General features: G+C 43.5%; 1 protein-coding gene across 1 annotated transcript; it reads left to right on the forward strand.

Annotated features, from left to right (window-relative positions):
* Positions 1–1,327: 1,327 nt before the first annotated feature.
* ZNF532 (zinc finger protein 532) lies at positions 1,328–22,924 on the forward strand. Its single transcript, XM_040421077.1, has 8 exons — positions 1,328–3,661; positions 6,232–6,413; positions 6,710–6,886; positions 9,787–9,949; positions 10,727–11,011; positions 18,991–19,103; positions 20,320–20,467; positions 21,605–22,924. The coding sequence occupies exons 1-8, from the start codon at positions 1,346–1,348 to the stop codon at positions 22,097–22,099; spliced, it is 3,879 nt and encodes a 1,292-aa protein (XP_040277011.1). The 5' UTR covers positions 1,328–1,345; the 3' UTR covers positions 22,100–22,924.
* The last annotated feature ends 304 nt before the right edge of the window (positions 22,925–23,228 follow it).

The raw sequence follows: 23,228 nt of genomic DNA on the forward strand, positions 1-23,228 counted from the left end.
ATTTTTGTAATCGAGTATTCTATCGATTAATCCAATGATTAATCAAGTACTCTAATAACAAAAAACTAATTAAAAGAAAGTTTTTCTTTATAAAAACTCATCAGCGCCCCTTCCACCGTGCCATCAGCTGCCCCTTCAGTGCCATCAGCTGCCCCCCGTGCCAACTAGTGCCACCAGCTTGCCCCCCTCAGTGCCACCAGCTTGCCCCCCAGTTTTACCAGCTTGTCCACCAGTGCCACCTTCTCCCCCCTCCTAACCATGTCCCCAGCGCCAATACTTACCTTTCCTGCAGGGGCGCAGCTCCACAGCTCCTCATCTTCTTCTCCGCGCGCTGCACTGTCGTCCTGATGTCACACAGCGTCAGGTCATAGTGCGCGCTTACGTGCACTATAACCTGACGATGTGTTAGGATACAGTACAGTGCAGTGAGGGCCGGCGGGTGACCACGGAGTGGTGAGTAATAGCAAGCGCTTCACTCCCGCTCCATGGTCACATGACAAAAACGAATCCTCGATGCAAAAAATTTGCATCAAGGATTTTTTTTGTGTCGAATTACTCGATTCAATCGAGTAATCGTTTCAGACCTAGTCTCTGCTGATCGGTGGGGGAAGGAAGCCCAATCGATCATGCATTAATGGCTTATCTTAGAGATAAACCTTCAGTGTTATACTTTGAAAAATGTCTTGATGTTATTTGCATAGTTAAAGGGGTTTTCGGGGTGTTTTAATATTGATAACCTATCCTCAGGACAGGTCATCAATATCTAATCGGTGGGGGTCCGACACCACTGCCTTTCAGCTGTTTGAGTAGGCTGAGAGCCGCAGCCTCCTCAGAGCTTACTAAGCACAGCGCCGTTCATTGGATGTGCTTGGTATTGCAGCTCAGCCCATTCACTTGAATGGGACTGAGCTTGTACATAGGGAATGTTAATGAGGAATGTGACATCACAGGCCTAGGAAGGGTCTGCAGCACTCACTGGAGCTCCACAGCCTCTTCACACAGCTGATTTGGAGGGGGTGCCGATCTGATATTGATGACCATCAATAACAAGATCGTGGTATGGGTTGGGATCTTGGAGATCAGAATCCTACAGTCATGAAGAGATGTTGTATCCCAGTTATAGTCCATCACTATAAGAGATAAGAACCAGATAGGAATACCTCTTTAAGATCAATGATGGTTTTGATTACGTGTAAAAGGACCTTTCCAGTATTCCTCTTGCTTTCAGCAAATATAAATGGTAATTTTATTACAACCAGAGGCTGGGACCCTGCCCAGTTAATTGTTTTCATTGACTTCCTCTTCATTTTGTATGACAGGATTGAATGAACACAAACGTGTGATCATGGGAGATATGAAGACCCCGGACTTTGATGACCTTCTTGCAGCCTTTGACATTCCTGACATGGTAGATCCGAAAGCAGCTATTGAGTCTGGACATGACGAGCACGATAATCATATTAAGCAAACCGCCCAAGGAGATGACGAAGCTCACGTCCCATCTTCTTCTGACGTTGGCGTAAGTGTTATAGTTAAGAACGTAAGGACCATTGAATCTTCAGAAGCTTCCGAGAAGGACTCTCATCACTCCACAGGTAATGGCCTGCACAATGGCTTTCTTACTATCTCAAATCTTGAACGTTTCAACAAGGAAGGCCTAAAATCCCTCAAAGAAAAAGCAATGGTGTCTGGACATGTTCAAAAAGACTCAGTTTTCAACCAGTTTAGTCCTATTTCCAGCGCTGAAGAATTTGATGACGATGAAAAAATTGAAGTCGACGACCCCCCCGATCGTATTGACCTAACCACGGATTTTGGCTCTAACATTTTAAGCGCGTCTGTTTCTCATCACCCTTATGAGCGAGATAAGACGGTGGAACACTTGATGAAATCTGTAAATGCCGTTCCCAGCAACGGTAGCAAAAGCAAAGAATGCCCAAAAGACTTTGAGACGGTGGCTCTAAATGCCTATGACCTGAAAGTAAAAAAGGATGAAAAACTGAAAGACTGTGTCCAGAGGGTTCTGGATGGAAAAGTGCAATCTGAGAAAGGGGAAATCAATGGGGAAAGCCTATCACAGTTGAAGTTAAAGTCTTCTGCAAAACTTTCTTCATGCATTGCTGCGATTGCTGCCCTCAGCGCTAAGAAGACAACCTATGATCCAAAGGATATGCAGTTTAATGCTGAAGAATCGTCTCAGGTGCCAAAAGAAATGAGCGATAGTCCATCGTCAAATGTCAAGTGTCCTGATGCTCAGTTGACTGTCCAAAGCCTCATTGATGGTGCAAAGAAGACCCCTGTGAAACCAGACGATAGCCCGAGGAGTGTCTCCAGTGAGAACAGTAGCAAAGATTCACCATCCTCTGGTGGGTCAACTCCAGCTATCCCTAAAGTAAGAATAAAGACCATTAAGACATCATCTGGTGAAATCAAGAGGACTGTTACTAGGGTGTTGCCAGACTTTGAACCAGAAGGGACCAAACAGCCTTCTGATCGGTCACCTTCAATGGTAGCTTCACCAGTTTTGTCATCCCCTACATCTGCCGCCGCTGTGCTTTCTTCTCCATCAAGAGCGTCCGTGCAAACAAGTCCTGCCACCAACCCTGCTTCTTCTATGGATGCTCCTTCAAAACAGGTCACAATTAAACCCGTGGCCACAGCCTTTCTGCCGGTATCTGCGGTAAAAACGTCAGGCTCTCAAGTAATAAACTTGAAATTTGGTAACAATACTACAGTGAAAGCAACAGTCATCTCCGCTGCATCGGTCCAAAGTGCAAGCAATGCTATAATTAAGGCCGCCAATGCCATTCAACAGCAGACGGTGGTGGTTCCAGCTTCGAGTCTTGCCAATGCCAAATTTGTGCCAAAGACGGTACATTTTGCCAACCTCAACCTTTTGCCTCAAGGTTCCCAATCTACTACAGAACTTCGCCAAGTGTTGACTAAGCCTCAGCAGCAAATCAAGCAAACACTTGTGCCCACCACAGTGATGACACCAACCAGAAAGGTTTCTAGAGTCCAAGTGGTGGCTTCCTCGCAAAGTTCTGTGGTGGAAGCCTTTAATAAAGTATTGAGCAGTATTAACCCGATTCCTGTATATGTTCCCAATCTCAGTCCACCAACCAATGCGGGAATTAGCCTGCCGGCACGTGGATATAAGTGTTTAGAATGTGGAGATGCTTTTGCCTTGGAAAAGAGCCTTCTACTACATTATGATCGTCGGAGTGTACGCATCGAAGTCACCTGCAACCATTGCACAAAAACTTTAGTTTTTTATAATAAATGCAGTCTTCTCTCACATGCACGTGGACATAAAGAAAAAGGAGTGGTCATGCAGTGTTCACACCTTATCCTAAAGCCAGTCCCAGTCGATCAGATGATCTCCTCACCCCAGAATAGTGTTTCCACTTCAATGACGCCAGCTCCTCGACAAAGCCCCGCTGCAGTGGTGGCACATACAGTAGCAAAGGTGGCGGCTGGAGCTTCCAGCCCAGTGATATCAGCTCCCATCAGTGCCCAGGTCAGGCCCGCTATGCCTTTAGATGAAGATTCATCCAAGTTGGGCCGGCATAGTCTGAAGTGTTTGGAATGCAATGAAGCTTTTCCAGATGAAACTTCCCTAGCAACGCACTTTCAGCAAATGGTGGACTCAAGTGGGCAAGTACGTACCATGTATACTAATGTATACTCCTGTCGATATTTAATTTTACATTGCTTCCCATAGGACACCAGTGATGAGGCGGTTTGACCATTGTAGAAAGGAAATGTATTTGAGCGTCAGATGATGCTTAATTTTCAGCTGCCATTTTTTATGGGGAGGAGCTTAGTTGTCACTTTGACAGGGAAGGCATCATCTGAGGTTGACATGTAGGAGAGCAACATCTAAGGCAGATGCTTAGGAGGACATCATTTTAGGAAGATGCTTAGGAGGGCAACATCTGAGGCAGGCGCTTGGGAGGGCGTCATGTGAAGTAGACGCTTAGGAGGGCAACATCTGGGGCAGGCGCTTGGGAGGGCGTCATGTGAAGTAGACGCTTAGGAGGGCAACATCTGGGGCAGGCGCTTGGGAGGGCATCATGTGAAGTAGACGCTTAGGAGGGCGTTATGTGAGGTAGGCGTTTAGGAGGGCATCATCTGAAGCAGGCACTTGGGAGGGCATCATGTGAGGCAGGCTATATTAGTGTCATATAATCCTCTTATATACACATTGGTCAACAGTAACTAGAAAGTAGCCAAACCCTTTAAGTATTTTATGCTCCAGAAAAAAACAACTGGATTATTAATCAGGAAGATTATTATTATTATTATTATTATTATTATTAGACACATGACCTCTGTGTCTGAGGTCAGCATGGCTGACATAGTTTTGTCCAGAAGTATTTCCCAGAAGGATATACTGAGGACTTTTTAAATGAACAGAACTGCATGCCTGCCCTCTGATAACGACTTAAAGGGGTTGTCTCATCTCAGAGAACGGGGGCATATTGCTAGGATATGCCCCCATTGTCTGATAGGTGCAGGGCTGGGACCCGCACCTATATCGGGAACGGAACCCGCAAGGTGGTGGCTGGAGGACTCTGGTCTGGCCACCACCAAGCACTCTCCCCATAGTACTGAATGGAAGCGCACGACCGGCCACTGCTCCCATTCACTTCTATGGGCCCGACGGAAATAGCTGAGCCAGTGCTCGGCTATTTTCAGCAGCCCCATAGAAAATGAATGGGGGGCGGCTGCGCATGCGCAGTACGCTCTCCACCACTTTCGGGGCTCCGTTCGCAATATAGGTGCGGACCCACACCTATAAGACAATGGGGGCATATCCTAGCGATATGTCCCCATCGTCTGTGATGAGACATCCCATTTAAATCTATAGCCTGTTTCCTTGTGGGTGCAGCATGTAATAAAATTATTAATGCATCTCCACAAACAAATATATAGAGTATCAGAGAACCGACCCTGGGTTTATATAATCCTAGAAAGTAATAAATCATTCAGTAACACACATTCAATAGCTATGAGGAAGCTACAGCCCTACAATATTAAAATAGATAAGAATGGGAATTGCACCACCTGCTGGCCACAAGCGATAGTACAGTTACATTCATTTGAATTGCAACTGGTAATGGGCAGTGCACCTGTATCAGACATTATCAGGACAGCATTTGGCCTCTAGAAAGATGCAAATGAGAATGCTTCTATTCAATGACAGCGAAAAAGATCTAAAAAATGGCAGTGAATTGACATGTAAACAATCTTTAAAAAATGCCGAACTTTTCACGTTACAATGATTTTAACAATTTTACGCCGGATGACAAGAACTAGGGAAGTAATAAGGGTGTAGCGTAAATTCTTCCCTTGTAACCACAATATTAAAGGGGTTATCCAGGACCAACCTGTAGGAAAAGGTTTACACCTACCTCTCCGAACTTGAGTGGGTTGACCTCCCCAGGACCAGGGGTGCACCACCAATAAGGCCAGGTGAGGCGATCCGAACGCCTCAGGCAGCACCAGGAAGGGGGAAGAGGGGGGCAACAGAAGGGCCATGGGCATTGAGCGCTTTCATTGTGACAAAGGGGTTAGGTTAAGAAATTGGCATGGGGGGGGGGGGGGGGCGTTTCAGTTTTTCGTCTCAGGCAGCAGAATGGGTAGGTGCACCCCTGTCCAGGACTCCAAATCATGTTAGACTTTTCTTCTGAAGATCCAGCTTCCACAGACGACACGTCCTTTACCAGGTTTCCAGCCCGGGCTATTGACGAGACGTCACTTGAAGTTCCACTGTTAACGGGGTCAGAACTACACCTGTCCCTGGTGCATGCCCAAACTTCTGAATCAACCCAACTGGGTTTTTAGATGCCTCCTGTCAAGGGGGTGTTTCCCTACGCGGCCTGACACTGTCATCTCTGATTAGACAGTTTGAGTATGCAAGGACACACCCTCTAGTGGTAACACCCATTGCAGTTTATTCATAAATTTTCAGGAAGAAAAAACGGAGGAACGGCACAGCTTCGAGGTGTAAGAAAAAGATGCTCCAGGATTGTTCTTTCATGAAGATTTCAAGTGTTTTCTAAAACAGACACGTCAGGACGGAGAACTGACCGGTCCTGAATAGAAGCATGTGATGACCCCCTTAATAAAAACACTAAAATAAATGTGACATAAAATCTGAGTAACAGGTCGGTTTCTGGTGGTAGATTCCCCATAATGGCGATCCCTTGGGGTTTTGTCTTGCAGAAGACGTGTAGCGTCTGTATGATGCTGCTACCGAACCAGTGCAGCTTTGCATGTCATCAGCGCGTCCATCAACACAAGTCCCCCTTCACCTGCCCCGAGTGTGGCGCCATCTGTAGGTCGGCACATTTCCAGAGTCACATCACCAAGAACTGCCTGCACTACACCCGCAGGATCGGCTTCCGGTAAGTCTACCGTTGTTTCTAGATAATGTAGAAGGAGAACATCTTTCCATTGTAGATAATGGGGGTTGGGGTGCTTCCGTGATGTCCTTATTTTTTTTTTAGATTGCCTGTCCTCTGGATAGATCACCAGTATCTGATCGGTGGGGGTCCGATACCAAGGACCCCTACCAATCACATGACCTATCCAGTGGAAGGGTCATCAGTAGAAATGTCTTAGAAAATGCTTTTAGTAAAAAATAAAAACATCCATAGAGATTTTATAAAAAAAATTTAATTTTTTTTTTTTTACTTTTCAGGTGCATTCATTGCAATGTGGTGTATTCAGAAATCGCTGCTCTGAAGTGTCACATTCAAGGCTCCCATTGTGAAGTGTTCTACAAATGTCCTATCTGTCCGATGGCATTTAAATCTGCCCCCAGCACCCACACTCACGCGTACACCCAGCACCCAGGGGTGAAGATTGGAGAACCCAAGTATGTATTGTGCATCTTTTCTCTTTTTTTTTTTTTTTTTTTCTCTCACGTATTCATGGGTATTGATGTAGCAGAGCTGAACTTGGCGTGCAACTTATTCTTTTGGTTACTTGGGTTCACCTGCACAGGTACATTTTTATACGCCCATGAGTCGGGACCCCCCATGTACAGTATGAGCCAAATTGGAGGGTCGCCGACGAAGGGGGCTTTTGTGGTAATATGGCAGGTGTGTGGCCTACAGCATGCTTCTGAAGATGAGCCAAATTGATCAGTGACCCCTGGGCTGATTTCCGTTGACAAGTCGAGTCAACCAGTGAACGGTTATATGATGGGAAACAGGTGCGGTACCCCCAGTTTTCCCTACTGTCCCCGGCTCTTTTTATACTGTAGCATCTACAGATCCCAGTTCTAAGGTTCTAGATAGTTATCGGCTTAATGCTCATCCAGTCAACCGCTATTTCCCCCCATAAACATGCATGCTCAGTTCGGCTGAGCATGCACATGTCCTGAACAGATTGAGGGACAAAAGCTGCTGCCAACCCTATTGATGGCGGTTTATATCGCTGAGCACAAAAGGATCAGGCATCAGATGTCTATTGGCCAAACCGATCCACTTATCCTCCAGTGCAACAGCTTACATCACTCTCGCCGATCGGAAAACACATGCATGCTCAGACAAGCTAAGCGTGCATGTGTATGGGGGGTGTCGGGGGAGATAGTCTGGTATCTCGTGAGTATAGCCAGCTTAACGGAGAACTTAGGGGGGCTCATTTAGTGAAAACATGACATTTAGTTTGATATTCAGATCACAGAAAATATCAAGCAGCTAAAATCATAGGAAAAGTTTTCTTGTAAGTTTCATTATTTGTCCGCCCCGACCGCAGAGCGACAGTGAGTTTTTGGGTATTCTCAAGGTGAAATTTAGTGAGACCCCGCCTAATTAGAATACCCCGTGGCATTTACCCAGGCTGCAGACATCAGGGTCGGGAGGACTTTGTAGACTTTCCCGCCGCTTGATCATTGTGTTCCTAAAGCCAGGTTATATGAGGGGGCTGCGGGAGAGAGGGGGGGGGGGGGGAGGCCTCACTTGTCATTAATTATTTCTCTCTTCTTTATGAAAAATGCAAAACTCTTAAGAAAATGGGAAGGAACACAAGTCAATTTAATAAGAAAAAGCATATTGCTTACCGTAGGAGGTGAAAACACTGTTCTGCTTTTAACAGGCATGTAAAATAGGTATCGATTCGGCGTTTCGCTGTAATTACAACATTTCTACAACCTCTTGAGTTCACCGAGGAATGGAGGAACTTTACAGCTTAACTAGGCAAACTATTTTTAAAGGGGTCTTTTAGTTTAAAGAGGTTGTAAAGAGATACATATTACAGTCGTGACAAGTTATCCCTTATTCACAGGATAAGGGATAACTATTAGATCGGCAGGGGTCCTACCACTGGGACCCCCACTGGTTACAAGAATGGAGACCCTGTACCCAGTGGCGTAGCTAAAGGCTCATGGGCCCTGGTGCAAGAGTTCAGCTTGGGCCCCCCCTTCCCACAGTGTTTTGTGGCCAGGGGCAGGGAAGCACAAACCTTTGTGCTGCCCAAGGCAAAAAATTGAAACGCCTTGGGCAGCACAAAATTGAAATTCTTGACCTAACCCCTTCCTTCTAGCCAGAGGTGTAACTTGACCAGCATGCACTTTCTATAATGCTGGTGTCTTCTTATGTAGCACAAGGGTCTTTGGCCCCCCTCAGGCTCCTGGGCCCGGTAGCGACTGCAAACCTCTGCACCCCCTATAGCTACGCCCCTGCCTGTACCCATTGGGGACCCCTGAAAGAATGGAGCAGCAGGTCGGGGATGCGCATTGCTGCTCCATTCATCTCTATAGGAGTTCTGGAAATAGCTGACTGTCTCTGAAAATCCAGTAGAAATGAATGGAGCAGCAGTATGGATGCTCAACCTCCATTCATTTCAGGGGGCCCCGAGGGGGTCTCCATTCTCATGATCAGTGAGGGTTCCAGAGGCTGAACCTGCACCGATCTAATAGTTATGCCCTGTCTTGCGGATAGGACATAACTTGTCACTAGGGACTTTTAATATTTAATTGGGGGGGTCCAAACTCCAGCACCTCTGTTGATCAGTTGAATTGAGCTGGAGCAACAAAGCTACTTCGTTTATCTGATTGGAGGAATGGGTGTGGAGTAACCAGACCTCAGATGCCCACAGATTAAATATCGATGGCTTATTTTAACAATTTGCAAAAATCTGATTAATAAGGCAGTCAGGGATAGAGAAAGAACTGGCTTAAGTATTGCTAATAGGCTTTGGCTTTTTCTCAAACCATGATTTTTCTGCACTCTATACTAGGCCTCATAACAGCTGCACGACATCCAGCCTCCATTACTCATACCTTTTACTGACCCATGTATTCCCAGTATGGCAAAAGTCTGATTAATAAAACAATGAAGGATAGAGAAAGACCTGGCTTGAGTATTGCTAATAGGCTTTTTCTCAAACCTTCATTTTTCTGCAATCTATACTGGTCCCCATAACAGCTGCATGACATCCAGCCTCCATTCCTCAGACCTTTTACTGACCCATGTATTCCCAGTATGGCAAAAATCTGATTAACAAAACAATGAGTTTTGCTTGAGTATTGCTAATAAGCTTTGACTTTTTTCTCAAACCTTAATTTCTCTGCAATCTTAATTAGGCCCCATAACAGCTGCATGACATCCAGCCTCCATTCCTCCGACCTTTTACCGACCCATATATTCCCAATATGGCAAACATCTGATTTAATAGGGCCGTGAAGGATAGAGAAAGACCTGGCTTGAGAATTGCTAGCTGTAGAGGATGTCTGTACTGATTTTAGAAAGTTCTTTCTGTTTTTTTTTCCAGAATTATTTACAAATGTTCCATGTGTGACACCGTATTCACGATGCAGCCGCTGCTCTATCGTCACTTTGACCAGCATCTCGAGCACCAGAAAGTGTCCGTATTTAAGTGTCCGGACTGCTCCCTCCTGTATGCACAGAAGCAGCTTATGATGGATCACATCAAGGTATGAAAAAAGCCAAAGAACTACATATTCATTTCAGATGCTGACGCAAAGATGTCAGCCATTAAGCTGCCCATACAGAACACGGTCTCTCAACTTTCCACTAATCCCAAATGGCATAATAAGATTTGCTTTCCTAGGATCTTTTACTGCTTGGCCTGTGTCAGTTCTTTCTGCACTTCTGGCATTCTCTTTATGATAAGAAAGTTCTGATATATATGGATCAATACCACCACGTGCAGTGACTATGGATTACATTGACAGATCTCTGTGCTTTTGACAAGGTCTGTCACCTGCTGCCCACGGTTGACATTACTGTGGTCTGGTCCAAACACATCGGCTGCTTAGCAAATGTTGGGGTGAAATAATGATTAATTAGGAAGTCTGATGAAAACCTGAATTAAAATGATTACAATTAAAACTGTTCAGACACATGTAGGTATGCCATAAATGTCTATGGTGGAAAAACTCTTTTACGCTACATCCAAATTTAGAAAAATCTAATTAATAAAGCAGCCTGAAATGGAAAAGGGCATGACTTGACTACTTCCAAAGTTTTGTCCCTTTCCTTTGCTGTCGGCACAACAGTTCAAGTCCAGGTTTGTCTGACAGTCTGGTTGTTGAGGATACACTCCCTACCAGGTTTTTTCGACGGGGATGTCACCAGTGCATTTCTAGCAACCAGCCTGCCCATAGGTGGAGGATTCCCACTGTTATATGAATCAATAGCTTGTTTGCTTCACTCCTGAACTTCTAAACCTGGTTTCATTCTCCTTGTAGTCCATGCATGGGACATTGAAGAGCGTAGAGGGTCCCCCAAAACTCGTTTCCAATTTACCTCTGAGCACCAAGCCTACCACCCAGAACTCCAAAAGCGCCAGCAAGGAAGAAACCAAGCCTGTCAATGGAACCGAGAAACCCGAAAAAAAAGCCGTCATCCCAGAGAAGAAGACAAACCAGTTGGTCAAGAAGAGTGGAAACACAGGCTGGACCTGCTGGGAGTGTGAGCAGCTATTCAACCAGAGAGACGTCTATATATTACACATGAGGAAGGAGCATGGGAAGGTAAGATGGTCCTTGCCGGTTAACAGCATGAGCTGCTGATGTAATGCCCACATATCCTGAGCACTGGAGATGTATGTGATATAGTAGTGCTTATAGACATGTCTATGGGAGTTGTAGTTACACAACTGGAAGTTGATGACCCCTGATCCCTCCAGGGATATCCCGGCCACTCTCCAGGCTCTCCTCATTGCTGTACAAATCTCCTCAGGATAAAAGGATATATCCTGCACTCTCAGGAAGAGCCAACAAATTTCCAAGGTGCCCCACATACTCACCTCTTCCTTTTCTTGCGCTTCCCTCCACTCCTGGGTGCACAATTACTTGCCATTAAGATGAAACACCAAAGAAAAAAGGCCAGCACAAAAATGAATATACAATATATCTTTATTATGGTCTCAAACCAGGACCAGAGGTAAAAATTCAGATAAAATATAACACTGTGATGAATGAGAGACACACAGGAAGAAAAAACCAACACCACTGGTAATAAACATATAAATGAAGGATATGTATAAATGTCAATAGATATCAAGACTGATGAAATCGTATAGATACAAAATGGTATATGAATGTCTATAATGCAGGCAAAGTCATGGATAGTATATCCGGATGCAAAATCCAAAAAACAGTACAGGAGTAGATAAAGTGCAAAGTGCCAAAGTGCAAGTACATGAATCAGATTAATAAAACATCCGTATAAAAACTAATGACATAAAATACCTGAGTGGTGAACTGGATAACCCCAACGCACGTTTCGCGTTAGCTTCTTCAGGGGACAAGGTGTTCACACACACCTTGTCCCCTGAAGAAGCTAACGCGAAACGTGCGTTGGGGTTATCCAGTTCACCACTCAGGTATTTTATGTCATTAGTTTTTATACGGATGTTTTATTAATCTGATTCATGTACTTGCACTTTGGCACTTTGCACTTTATCTACTCCTGTACTGTTTTTTGGATTTTGCATCCGGATATACTATCCATGACTTTGCCTGCATTATAGACATTCATATACCATTTTGTATCTATACGATTTCATCAGTCTTGATATCTATTGACATTTATACATATCCTTCATTTATATGTTTATTACCAGTGGTGTTGGTTTTTTCTTCCTGTGTGTCTCTCATTCATCACAGTGTTATATTTTATCTGAATTTTTACCTCTGGTCCTGGTTTGAGACCATAATAAAGATATATTGTATATTCATTTTTGTGCTGGCCTTTTTTCTTTGGTGTTTCATCTTACGTGCAGGCTTGGCACGAGTACTCACTTTTGTGAGTCATATATTGGTGTATAATTACTTGCCATTGTCTCGCCTCACTTGAGTGAAGTACAGAAACGGGCAGAGCTGAGAAGCTGAACATCTAGTCTGAACTTTGCAAAGGCGAAATTTTGGAGTCTGGTTTGGTACTGTAAATGGGAGAGGGTCTGGTCTTAGGTCTGTTAACAGTGGGGTCTGGTTTAAACTCTGTATAAATTGCTGGCCTAGGGTCCATATACAGGGAGTCTGTTAATAGTTGGTTCTCGTCTGAGGTCAGTAAACAGGGGGTCTGTTGATAGTGTGGTTTGGCTATGGGTGTGGTCTAAAGTCTGCATAAATGGCTGGTCTGGGGTCTGTATACAGGAGTCTATAAGGCAAAAGATATTGTCAGGGGGCACACCAAATAGAAGCCTCAGAGTGCAAGCCGCGGTATTAATATAGAACCATATAAAATGAGAAAAAGCAAAACCGCATACAAAGGCTGCACATCTTAATATTAAAATCTATAATTCATTTAGAAACACAAAGCAAAAATTAAAAACATTGTATACAATTACAACATTGTGTTAGGACTGACAATATGTCCAACACACATACCCTAAATAGGGACACATATAAGCCGCCAAAAGAGTACAAAATCATGATATGCAATAAATATGACATCAAAATAGTGTAAATACTCATCAAATGTAGAAATAGGCAGGCATGGTGTAAAGGTATAACGCCCCACGCGTATCGCCAGATCAACAGCTTCCTCAGGGGTCTCTGGGAAAGCTTATGTGTCTCCCTATTTGGCAGCTTATATGTGTCCTTATTTAGGACTTGGTGATTATAGGTATGTGTGTTGGACGTATTATCGGTCCTAACACAATGTATACAGGGGTCTGTTAACAGTGCCGTCTTGCCTGGGTAATGTAACAGTTGGTTCTGATCTGGGGTCTGTATACAGGGGTCTGTTAACTGTGTAATCTGGCCTGGGTAATATAATGAGGGGTTCTGGTTTGAGGTCTGTTTACAGGGGGTCTGGTCTGGGGTATGTATACAGGGGATCTATTACCAGTGGCATCTGGTCGAATGTCTGTAGAAATAACTGGTCAGGGGTCTATATATAGGGGTCTGGACTGGGATCTTTATACAGGGTGTCTGTGAAAAGTTGGTTCTGGTCTGGGGTCTGCATACAGGAGGTCTATTACCAGTGGTGTCTGGGGTATGTATTTGGGGATCCTGTTAGCAGTGGGTCTGGTCTAATGTCATCGCGCCCTGTGACTTGACGTCATTTCAGGAGTGACAAGGAGAGCAAGGGATGGCGTGAAGGAAATCTCCGGACAGTACCAGTGGACTGGAGATGCAGAACAGAACACAGTGGACAGTATGGATTGTCCCTGCTTCTGGCCCTCAATCATTTCCTAACCTGTCATGACATATGGGAGGGAAGAGTTCCCCTTTAATCCTTCTCTTTAGTAGATTATAATAATTAGTTGTATTGTATGGCTTTGATCTGTGCCCCCCTCACCAGTCTGTGCCCTAGATGGAGAAGAATACAGAGCAACCTGGCAAAGCCGTATTCCTGAATATGACAGACGACACCCCCCCCCCCCTATAGTGTTCTTTCTGTGCATTCCCGACTCCTTAATCTTTTAATCTTTTAAGGAGAATAAAAGACTCTCCTTAACTTATGTAATGTCCTCAGATGTCACGGTGCATAGTATTCTGCTTTGTGTAAGAATATGTGATAACTGGGTCCCCATCACCAAAATCGTCTCCTTGTAGAACAAACCTTTCTATGTTTTCCCTATTAGGACACATGAAGTAAAATACAAGGGACCCTTCTGTTAGACAGAAAGCAGTGCTGCTGCAAAAGTGACAGAGAGGAGAACGCTGGGGCTATGCATTGCTATCACTGTGCTGCTCCACCGGATGGGTGATAACTGTTAGATCATTCTTAAGAATTGAACGGTCCCCGAGTCCCCTTTCTGAATAGAGCGGTAGTGGGCATGTCAGGCCACCGATCCATTCACTTATATGGGACTGACATATCGACAGCACTCTTAAATAACAGAGAAGAAAAAAAGAGAGAAAAACGTCTGCGTGCTTCTCGTGGTAGGAAGGTACGTGGGACAAGATAGTGTATAGAAGTTCTTTTATTAGGATGTCAGATAACGCGTTTTGGAGCCGAACATGCTCCTCCTTCAGATCACATCCAAAATTTAGGATTTTGGATGTGATCTGAAAGAGTCTGTTCGGCTCCGAAATGCGTTATCTGACGTCCTAATAAAAGAACTTATATACACTCTATCTTGTCCCACTGACCTTCCTACCACGAGAAGCACACTGAACTTTTTCTCTCTTTTTGTTCTTCTCCGTTACTCAAGTTTCAAGTCGGCCCGCACTTGTGACTGGACGCGCAGCAAGCCCATGGGATTATCATCTTCCTTCTACTCTTCAAAGTGGTGCGCCTTCTGCACAACCTGTTGATGTACCGTAAGCCGCTCTGCACCAACTCCGCACCTCCTGCATTATGGAGCACTCTTCCTCCTCTTTCTTCATCGACAGCACTCTGTCAGTCGCATATCCTGGCAATCTAGCATTACTTTTTAAGATGGGATTACCCCCTTAGAGAGGTCGTCCAGCCGTTTTTAATTTTTTAAATTTTTTATAAACCCCAGTCTATAGTATCAATTTGCAAAAATTGCACACTCACCTGCTCCCTACCGCTCCATTAGCTCCCTGGTTCCCTTCAGTCGTCTTCTGGTCCCTGTTCTGTAAACTTCCTGCGCGGATAGGGGTCACATGTCACTCTACCTACATCGATGGGAGGTTGGATACAGATCACTGGATCAGCGGCCCGTCTCTACTAAGAGTGGAGTAACCTCACTCACTGGTGATCCAAAGTGACCATTTTGGGTAGAATTCCGGGCAGGCAAGTATTACTGATGCGATTATTAATGCAAGGCACGGCATGCAACATATTGATGTAACACGTTGTATCTGAAATGTTGACACACGCAATTGAATTGATGCCATGCGCTGAATGCACTAGATTGATGTAACACTTCTGTATCTTAAGTGTTGGTACAAGCCGTTGAGGGGAGCTGTGGGGCCGCGAGCCAAACATAACCTTTGGTCTATACTTTGAGTTTGATCATTATTTTGCGGCTGAATAAGTTATTAATTATCAGTATATTGTTACCATTGAACGTTTACTACTCTATTTTATACCTGTCTGATGCCGATTGGGACACGTGTTGAGTGTCCTCTGATGAGCCTGATCTATCATACCGGGCGAAACGCGTTGGGATTAAGGGACCTTAAATATATATGTTGGTATTTTCCAACTATCGAGGTACCCTTTAAGAATATTAATAACATACAATAGAGTTGAAAGTGTACTTGGCGTCTGTTTGGACGGTTGTTTTGTTCATAATAGTCTTCACTGTGGGTATATGAACTCTATCATCCTATTTGAGTAAAAATATCTTTGATACATTCCGCATTTATAATTTTTTGTGTATCTAGATTAGGCCTCATTATTAATTATAGGCCACCTCATTAGGGTGGGCCTGTATCACCTTTCAGGGCCATCCTAGGGTATATAGGAGGTTCCTGAATACGGGAATACGTTTTGTAGGCAGGGACCCAAATTTAGGGTGAATAGTAGGGAGAGAGCCCCAAGATAGGACCACTACCCTGCCTATGAAACTGCCCCTTCCTACCATCATGGAAGACTGATGACCTTGAGTCCCGACTATATGTATTATTTGTTTTTTTTTGTTTAATACGTGCTATACGTGGGGTTATTTTAATAGTATAATAAAGTTTAAGTTTTATACTATAGTACAGGGTGGGCCATTTATATGGATACACCTTAATAAAATGGGAATGGTTGGTGATATTAACTTCCTGTTTGTGGCACATTAGTATATGTGAGGGGAGAAACTTTTCAAGATGGGTGGTGACCATGGCGGCCATTTTGAAGTCGGCCATTTTGAATCCAACTTTTGTTTTTTCAATAGGAAGAGGGTCATGTGACACATCAAACTTATTGGGAATTTCACAAGAAAAACAATGGTGTGCTTGGTTTTAACGTAACTTTATTCTTTCATGAGTTATTTACAAGTTTCTGACCACTTATAAAATGTGTTCAATGTGCTGCCCATTGTGTTGGATTGTCAATGCAACCCTCTTCTCCCACTCTTCACATACTGATAGCAACACCGCAGGAGAAATTATAGCACAGGCTTCCAGTATCCGTAGTTTCAGGTGCTGCACATCTCGTATCTTCACAGCATAGACGATTGCCTTCAGATGATACGAGATGTGCAGCACCTGAAACTACGGATACTGGAAGCCTGTGCTAGCATTTATCCTGCGGTGTTGCTATCAGTGTGTGAAGAGTGGGAGAAGAGGGTTGCATTGACAATCCAACACAATGGGCAGCACATTGAACACATTTTATATGTGGTCAGAAACTTGTAAATAACTCATGAAAGAATAAAGTTACGTTAAAACCAAGAACACCATTTTTTTTCTTGTGAAATTCCCAATAAGTTTGATGTGTCACATGACCCTCTTCCTATTGAAAAAACAAAAGTTGGATTCAAAATGGCCGACTTCAAAATGGCCGCCATGGTCACCACCCATCTTGAAAAGTTTCCCCCTCACATATACTAATGTGCCACAAACAGGAAGTTAATATCACCAACCATTCCCATTTTATTAAGGTGTATCCATATAAATGGCCCACCCTGTAGTACTCTGTGATAGTGACACATGTGCTGCTGCAGCCAACGACTGGGCTTACTGGTGAAGTGTCCCCAGACAGCGTGTGTCCTAGCGCTGACGTGCAGCTTGGGGACACTGTGGCCAGTTATTGGCTGCATCAGTGCACATGACCCAATCCGTGCAGGAAGTTTACAAGATGGGAACTGGAAGACCAGTGAAGCGAGCCAAGGAGCCAGAATGGAGCAGGTAACTATGATTTTGGGGTTGACAGTTAAAAAAAAAAAAAAAGTCCAAAAAGCTCAATGACCCCTTTAAGGAATTGCAATTTATTTTTTTGTTGCAAGTCCTTGATGTAATCCAATAGATTTGCCAAAAGTAAATGTCAAAGTTAAAACTAATGAAATTAAATGTTATAGTTAAAGGTAATTTCATTTTAAAATGTTACGTTTTTCGGAAAGGTTAGCTGCATTTGATTTGGAATTGGTGGTGTTAATGAGCAAACAAGCAGAAATAAATTTGTCTTGAAAAAAAAAGAAAGGATTTACATGTTGCCCCGCGAGTTTCGAGCCTTCACGCGGGATTGAACAGCTGCAGCGCTAAAGTGCTTCTCAATCTTTTATGAAATACTTTATTCCCTCTCTAAAAGCTGAGAGAAAGTCAATGTAGATCTAACCGGCGGCGGGTAAGAGAGAGAGGGGAGAGATGAGCCCGTTGTCGAGCTACAAAGCAGAGTCTCCGATTGCGTCTTCTAAGTCTCTGGTTGTACAGGGTAACTTCAATCGGAGGCTCGCAGCTTGCAAGGAAAGTACAGCCATGATTCTGTTTCTAGTCCTGAACACAGGAAAGCAGCGTGATACTCAGAGGGGGGCGGCTGGTTTATGGGCTATAAAGGAACCTGCGGGAAGACGGTAGAGTCTGACCTACATCTTACCAGGCCAGACAGGAACGGAATTGATGAGATGCATCAAGTATCATCTAAAGTTGCCAATTCTCCATTGCAGAACCCCCTACCAGGGCTTAAACATGGATGGGGCTAGGTAGAAAAAAAATCACAGTTCAGCTGAGGACAGAAGCCATTAAGTGAAGAAAAGTGGAACCATGTGTGTAAAATTTCCACATTCTCTTCTCTCAGCTTTAATATGTGTCTTCATTCAATGTCGATATATTCGGGTTCAGGGAAGCTTCAGCGCCCCAAAGGAAAAACTGTCCCCGCGTCTTCCAATTACATCACATGAACTTGTCTAATCGACACGGAGTATGGAAACTATACACCAGAACAGGAGTGAGCAACCTCCAACACTTCAGCACTTGTGAACCTATAACTCCCAGCATGCTCTATTCACACTTGCAGGGGTTCTAAGAACAGCCAAGCAAGTGTGCATGCTGGGAGTTGTAGGTTCACAACAGCTGGAGTGCCGGAGGTTGCTGTTTCCTGCTCTAGAGCATATAGATACCCTCCAAAATTCAAAAATAGTCAATGTAAAGTGGTACCGTGCCTCAGATGACCTCATTTAGTGCCTGCCACAAATGCCTGCATACAGATGCCCTGATCCAGTGTGTCTCACCAATGTCCACATACATTGTCTGCCACAGATGCCCCCATATGGCTCCTGCCACTGTATGCCACAAATGCACTCCATAGAAGGGCAGATTTGGCACTTCTGGGGCTCCAAGAACAGTTTTGTCTGGGGGTCCCTATAACACCACTAAAGCTCCACAATGTCTCTAAGCTCAATTTTCGGACTAGTCTGGGCACTTTTGCTACTGCTTAACAGCTAGGAAGCGCCCGCGGGCCCCTGTACAGCTGAACCATACTTAAAGATGGTATGCACGAACCTCTGGGGCCCAAGCATTTGCTTGGTTTGCAAAGTGGTAAAGTTGACCACTGCTCCGATAGGGTGACGGTCACCGATGGCCCCCTCTTGTGGCATCTTTTTGGCTTCTGCTTTTACGGTTCTGACCAGTCTCTCTTTTGCTGTCTTTCTCTTGCACAGCACATGAAGAAACACCCGTGTCGGCAGTGTGACAAGTCCTTCAGTTCATCTCACAGTCTGTGTCGACACAACCGCATCAAACACAAGGGCATCCGCAAAGTTTACACCTGCCCGTGAGTATCGTGCCACTGGCTTCCAAGTGACTCATCTTATTGTGGTGACCACATGGAGATGATATAAGCCTTTTAGGATATTACTTGTATATGTGATATCTCTCTGTACAGTATTTAAGCCACATGGAAAATCTGCCATAATAGGTTGACTGCATGTGACACGGGCATAACAAGTAATCATCGGGCCCCATACAGAATTTGTATGGAACACTACTCCCATCAGCTGTGGCTTAATGCATAAATACAGAAACTCTCATGTATATCCATGCACCTGCACATATATATATATATATATATATATATATATATATATAGATAGAAATCTCCTGCTGTCCCTCATCTGATCATAGAGCTACATGATTCAATTCTTGTAAATAAAATTAAGGAGGATCGGCACTCCAATTTCAGAATCACTCTGAGAATCAAGTTATTTAAGCGGAGTACATCATAATTCATATAAATAACATAAAAGAATCCAAGGAAAAACTTAAGCTAAAAATCAATAAAAGTCGATAGAGAACAACAATAAAAAGTCTACAAGTATAAATAGAAACGACAATAATGCGATAGATTCCAGAAAGTCCATCCAATTTACACAGTATCCAAGGTGTATTCTGCGCAGCATAAATCCATATTCAAGTGGGTATATAATATGTCTTAAAATGTCTCTTTATGCAACACTGAGTGGTATCTCTCGCATTAGAATGTTATCACAATGATATCAGCTGATGTTACCTATTATTTTCAGATTATATTATTTAATCTCCAGTAATTGTGCACTGAGGATAAATGGATTGTAGTATATCCTCTATTAGTCAGATGTTGGCCGTATGACCGTAATGTTCATTAGGAATATGAAGATCACTTAACATGCATTGGGGATCGTTTCCATGTGTTGCCCCATGTTGGTTATCATAACATGTCCATTCAGATGTTGGTGATCAATAACAAACTTAACAGTTATGCTGGAGTTAGCTATATTAGTTGTATTAGTTGCCTCCTCTCTATATAAGCGCAGATTAGTTAGTTCGATATATTCCTACTCACGGTTCTTGCTGCTTGCAGCCACCACTAGAGGGAGCTCACTGCAGACTTGTACAACTCCAATTAGAGTCAATAGCTATCATTAACATTAAAATGATGAAAAAGCACAGTCCTACGTATAAACGGACCTGTCTTATTGTTGGGTGACCTAAGTGCATGTTTCTCCACATAGGCACTGTCCAGATTCCAAGCGGGTTTTCACTAAACGCCTAATGCTAGAAAAACATATCCAGCTCATGCATGTAATGCAAGAACCTGAAGGGAAAGCTGGAAGAGAAATAAAGACTGAGGAGATGTCGGAAGTCGAAGAAGACCCACAGGTGGGATTTACAAAAGCATACTTGATATTGCACAGCAATGACCTGCACAGACGCTGGATCAGCAGGGGATACGCAGCAACTGTAGAAGTCTTCTGTTCACAGCTACATCAAAAGCATTACATTCTTCTGTTAGAAACGGAGAAACAGGGTGCAAGCCAAAGATGGGTCTGTGGCATAATGGACACCCACCGAGCCTGGCGGATCTCATAGACTATAACGGGATCCATCAGGTTTCCAACATGGTGTCCATTATATTACTGGACAAAATAGTGCAGCATGTGGTATTATTTAGTCTGGTATTTTTAACAGAATCTGTGACTCACATGTGAACAAAGCCTTAGACACCTAGAAAACCGGAGATAACCTTATTAATATATGCATGGTACATGCGAAATCCAATATGTAACACTTGCACCTTCCTTCTTCTTTCCCTTTTTTCCCTTCCTTTTATTTTACCTCGCTCCTATCTTTTACATACTTTTTTCCTTTTCCTTCAGCCCTTCCTTCCTTTCTTATTTCATTCCCTTTCTACTTTTTTCCATTCCTTTCTTCCTCCTTTCTCCCCCATACTTCCTTCCATTTCTTTCTCTCCCTTTTCCCTTCTTTCCATTTATTTTCCTTCACACCTTTCTTTTCTTTCCATTTTTCCATTTCTTCCTTCCACTTATGTTCCTTTGCTCCTTTCTGTTCTTTCCTTCCATTTCCTTCTTTCCTTTGCTATATGTCCAGTTGTTCCTTTTTTCCCTTCCTTTCATATATTTTCTTATTATCTTTTTTTGATTCTTTTCCCTTTCGTCCTTTGATATATTTTTAGTCACTCCTTTATTTTCCTTTCTTCCATTTTCCGTCACTACTTTTTTAAACTCCCTTTTCTTTCACTCTTTTCTTCATTTTTCTCCCTTCCTTTCCTTTTTTCCTGTACTCCTTCTTTTCATTCCTTCCTTTCTCCCCCTTCTTGCTTTCCTATCCCTCACTTTCTTTTCCTGTCTTGCCTTTCCTTTCTTGCCTCACCTCCTTTTGCTCTTTTCCTCCATGTTTGATGTGAGTGATTATAATCGGTCTACAGCACTGCAGAATATATTGTCACCATATTTAATGGGAAACATTTAAGCTTATATTGGTTGTTCCTTTCACTAGGAGCCTACCCCAAAACGTAAGTTGGAAGAACCAGTTTTGGAGTTCCGATCCTCAAGAGGCACTATTACTCAACCCCTGAAGAAACTCAAGATCAACGTCTTCAAGGTCCACAAGTGTGCAGTCTGTGGCTTCACCACTGAAAACCTCCTCCAGTTCCATGAACACATCCCCCAACACAAGTCTGACGGCTCCTCTTACCAGTGCCAAGAATGCGGCCTGTGCTACACCTCCCACGTCTCCCTTTCAAGACACCTCTTCATCGTTCATAAGCTCAAGGAACCTCAAGCACCCTCCAAGCAGAATGGTTCAGGAGAGGACAGTCAACAGGAGAACAAACCAAGCATTGGGAACGAGGCAGCAGATAACGTGTCGTCAGACAAGACGTGTAAAGTCTGCTCTAAGACCTTTGAAACCGAAGCTGCATTAAACACCCACATGAGGACTCACGGGATGGCTTTCATCAAGTCTAAAAGGATGACCTCTACCGAGAAGTGACAGGATCACCACTCCAGGCTGACCATGGGGAATTTTTGGTGATCCAGGCTACAAGTTCTTAGGGTGTCCCTTTGGGGAAAAAAAAAAAAAAGGACCGAAAGACAGGAAAAAAAAATTTTGTGGCAATATTTAGTTGTATCTTACCGGCCTTTATACCGTCACACCCCGCGACTAAGCAGTATTCCTGTAAAGCAGATGTAAATATCTAAGAGTTTTTGATACTCTGTGACTGCATCGATGTAGAGTTTTTTTTTTTTTGTTTTTTTTTTATATATGTGATATCTCCTAGACGAGAAGGATATTTAACCCCTGCCAGTCTGCTTTCCATGATAGATGAATATTGGCAGTGTAACGGTAGTACAGGTATGTGCTGCCGAGGCTATTTCTGAATGCTTCAGAAAGAATATAGAACGGACGTATAGATATATACCAGGACTAGAGATACAGGGGAAAGTATATGGATAATCGCATCAACGGAAGACATGGCTGTAACCATAGTCAGACGGAGCTGTCACTTTTCCAGTGCAGCTTTGAACCAGTATAAATATCTCATCCAGTTAATGTGCTGCTCTTTGGTGCTTTGGGGTCATATTTCTAAAATTTTAATACCATTCTGGATGTAGAGTTCTGTTAGCAATATTTTGTTGAATTTAGCTGCAAATATCTTGGCACTTTCCAAAAAATGTCTGAAAGCAGTTGCAAAAAAATCTTGCCCCACCCCCCAAAGAAATGTATGAATATAGTTCCAAAAATCTTGGCACCTGTCTTAAAAAAAAAAAAAAAATGTATTTCTACCCCACCTCCCCAAAAATTTATGACCGCATTTGGTGTCCCCTAAAAAATATATCAACGTACTGCCCCCCCCAATAAAATGTATGAAAGTAAATGCAAAAATGTTGGTACCCCTAAAAATTATATGGCAGTAGTTGCAGAAATCTTTCCTCGCCCCAAGGATTGGTTCTCTGTTATTTATAAAGGCGGACAACCAAAAGTCCTGCATGCACTACTTTTGTCTCGGCTCCAAAATCAATCAGCGTTCAGCCTTTCCGTTCTCCTGCTCCGTTATAGGAGCAGGAGAACGGAAAGGACGGATTCGGCACATAACTGAGCCGAATGGAGCCTACAGACC

The sequence above is a fragment of the Bufo bufo genome, chromosome 2 (assembly GCF_905171765.1).
Source record: "Bufo bufo chromosome 2, aBufBuf1.1, whole genome shotgun sequence".
Lineage (NCBI taxonomy): Eukaryota > Metazoa > Chordata > Amphibia > Anura > Bufonidae > Bufo > Bufo bufo.

Coding starts and splice junctions, on each gene's coding strand:
- ZNF532 (XM_040421077.1), top strand. CDS start 1,346: ATGGGAGATATGAAGACCCCGGACTTTGATGACCTTCTTGCAGCCTTT. Junction 6,414..6,709: donor ACCCGCAGGATCGGCTTCCG/GTAAGTCTACCG, acceptor TTTACTTTTCAG/GTGCATTCATTGCAATGTGG. Junction 20,468..21,604: donor AAGTCGAAGAAGACCCACAG/GTGGGATTTACA, acceptor TCCTTTCACTAG/GAGCCTACCCCAAAACGTAA.